This window comes from Gekko japonicus, unplaced genomic scaffold (genome assembly GCF_001447785.1).
Source record: "Gekko japonicus isolate JY-2015 unplaced genomic scaffold, Gekko_japonicus_V1.1 scaffold3240, whole genome shotgun sequence".
Lineage (NCBI taxonomy): Eukaryota > Metazoa > Chordata > Lepidosauria > Squamata > Gekkonidae > Gekko > Gekko japonicus.
The window spans coordinates 69,029-72,229 of record NW_015172111.1 but is presented as its reverse complement, the minus strand read 5'-3'; the positions used below and the strand labels follow the sequence as shown (position 1 = coordinate 72,229).

Below are 3,201 nucleotides of genomic sequence, written 5' to 3'. Positions count from 1 at the left end.
AGAGAGGAGGAACTGGAAGTCCTGGACCCAAGGGAGAAAAGGTATCTTCCCTGTTTACTTGCACCAATAGCGGGATTATGAATACGATTGTGAAAATGCGAAATCGGCTAATGACGTTAAGTACGTGTCACCACGTCGTAACTGACTTACGGTGACCCCAAATGACATTCCACATCCCAACCAGCTACTTAACCAGATCAGGGGTGCACAGTTTTTTTTTTAACCTGTGGGCACCTTTGAAAATCCAACACATTGTGGTGGGCGCAGCCACAAAACGGCTGCCCCAAAACGGCCTATCACTGTCTTCTGCCAGTGGGTGAACATTTTTCTGTTTTGTTTGGCCTTCCCTCACTAAGTTTCAGCAGAGTATAATGCTGTACAGTCTACCTTCCAAAGCAGGGGGACTGATCTCTGTGGACTGGAGATCAGTTGTAATTTATTTGTTGCAGCAATACCCTCGTCATTTTTGTGCTATGCTAACACAACTGTCTTCTGTTCAACAGGGAGAGCCTGGTTCCAGAGGGGGTGATGGCATGCCTGGTAAAGATGGTGGAAGGGTGAGTAGAGCTCATCACTTCCATTGAATAGGTTCATAGCAGCGCACTAGACCGTTATACTACGGACCACCAAATGCATTCTGGCAAGCAGCCGCTTTCATCAGTGTGTTTTTCTGCCCAAGAGAACTAAGCCCGATCGTACGAAATGACCATATAAGCGTGCATATCATGCCGATCAGGTGAATAAGTAGTGTGCCGCTATCTTAACTGGTAAGGGAGGTTCTGATGATATGTTATATTTCATTCATAATGGTATTTCTCTTGTCATCTATTAAATGTATATCCAAGGAGTAGCGCCAGTGTGGCATAGTGGTTGAGAATGTCAGACTAGGATCTGGTAAGCCCGGGTTTGAATCCCCACTTGTCCCGCGGAACCTCACTGGGTGACCTCGGGCCAGTCCCACGCTCTCGAACTGACAACTCTCAGGGTTGCTGTGAGGATAAAAGAGAGGAGAGGCGAGCGATGTAAGACCCTTTGGGTCCCCGTTGGGGATAAAATCAGGATATAAATAAAGCAAATAAAGAAATACCCGGCCTCACTGTGTCGTTATCTCTCTGCCTCAGCCTTTTTCTTACCAGACCGGCTTAGTTGGGTTGAATTCTCTTTCCCCTTCTTTGTATATTAGTGATTCCCACCAAGATCCATGTGACTATGATGTTCTCTGAGTGTTAGCAGGTAAAGTCAGTCTATACCTGTCTTTGCCAGTGTCACTCAGCACAAGGGGGGGGGAACCTACTCTTCCGGGTGAGATCCTGGCCATGCGGGGATTTAATGCAATTCCACAGAGCCTGCAAAACAGAGTTGCTCCGCCAGGCTTATGGTTGAGGGCAGTGCTGGGTTTCCGTCTCTGATCGGCCACCTCCTCTTCCCTTCCCCTCCCCTTTTCCCATCATGTCAGACAGATTATAAATCACCACCACCACCCTGAGGATTTTACGCCACCTTTTGACTGTACCGTTGGACTGTATTTTGTTATAAGTATTTTATTATATTTACTGTATTTATTGTATTTTGGACTTATTAATGTATTAGACTGTTAATATGTTTTATCAGTGATGTTACCCGCCCCGAGCCTGGACACAGGGGAAGGAGGGCTTTAAATTGAATCAATCAATCAATCAAATCAAGTCATCTATTTATTTATTTATTGCATTTTTATCCCACCCTCCCCACGAACGGGCGGCTTACATTGATGTTACATTGGTAACATCAAGATACTGGAAAATAATCCATCAAATTACCAATGAAATAATTTGCATCACTTTTGGATTCTAGATTCTTGGTGTTGTCGTAATTGACAAATGTCCACACCTTCTATTGATAACAATTGCTATGTCTTTGTTTCTATCCTTGCAGGGTCCCGTAGGATCCATCGGACCCCCTGGTCCAGCTGGCCAATCTGGTGATAAGGTATTGGCTTACTCTAAGTTGAGAAATTGTTGTTGTTGTTGTTGTTGTTGATGATGATGATATAAGAGTTACTTGCTCTTATTGTATAAACAGCCATATTATGAAGCAAACATTTTTCATCTTTTCTTTCAGGGAGAGCCCGGTTCAGCCGGACCTCCTGGCCCAACAGGTCCTCGTGGTGGCCCCGTAAGTGATGGAGCTTTGTGTGTGCAGTCATAATCCAAAATTGTATCATCGTATACCAGAGAGTCTTACTTGTGCTCTTACCATGAATTTACTCAAGAAGTAATGGGTTTGGGTCAGTGATTGTCAGAAGAAGGTGGAAAGGGTGAGGAAGGATTGTCAGAGGAAGTTGCAGAGAGCCACAGACCTTTTCAGTGTTTCCCTTCCCCAAGCAGTTCCATCTGATCCGGGAAAACTTATTCCCGGAGTCAAAGAACCCCCAAGTACTTACAGTCACATATTATGGTATACTGCATTGTGGAGTTAGAAGGGGCAAAATCACTCCTTTTGCTTTGTCCATCAGACCATATACATTTTTAAGCAAATGCAGAAAATCCCAAACAAATAAAGACACTTTGTTGGTGTAGTACAAAGTTGTTTTAGTGTCAGTACGCCTTTGTAGTGTATTGTGCAGTAGTGTCTTCCAATAAGCCACTTAACTCTTGTCACCAGCATGACTACCCTCTGAGCTGCGGTGGCTCAAGTGGTTAAGACGCTGAACTGCAGGCTGTGGAAGGTCAGTAGTTCAGCGGTTCAAGACCCGGGTGCCGCAAGACAGGGTGAGCTCCTGTCTCTAGTTCCAGCTCCTGCCAACCTAGCAGTTCGAAAGCAAGAAATTGCAAGTAGATAAATAGGTACCACTTCGGTGGGAAGGTAACAGCGTTCCGTGCGCCTTGGTGTTTAGTCATGCCGGCCACATGACCACGGAAACGTCTTCGGACAGCGCTGGCTCTTCGGCTTTGAAACGGAGATGAGCACCGCAACCCTAGAGTCGGATTCGACTGGCTTTCGAGCAAGGGAACCTTTACCTTTACTTTACTGAGAGTCACGTATCCATTGGGGTGATGCGAATCCATAGGGCCTCCTGTTTCAGGGGACTGAATTCTTATCACTAACACTTTGGAGTCTAGCTAGACTGGAGTCCAGTAAAAACCAACTTTAGAAACCAACAAGATTTTTGGGTTATAAGCTTTTGAGATTCAAAGTTCCCTTTGTTAGATAAGGACATCC

General features: G+C 45.2%; 1 protein-coding gene across 1 annotated transcript in view; it reads left to right on the top strand.

Annotated features, from left to right (window-relative positions):
- The window catches only part of LOC107118602 (collagen alpha-1(III) chain-like), a 44,732-nt gene that overhangs the window by 14,398 nt on the left and 27,133 nt on the right, over nt 1–3,201 (top strand). The window contains exons 13-16 of the mRNA XM_015420965.1: nt 7–41; nt 504–557; nt 1,915–1,968; nt 2,101–2,154. Of these exons, the coding sequence (XP_015276451.1) occupies nt 7–41; nt 504–557; nt 1,915–1,968; nt 2,101–2,154 (197 nt within the window). The remainder of the gene's footprint in view (nt 1–6; nt 42–503; nt 558–1,914; nt 1,969–2,100; nt 2,155–3,201) is intronic.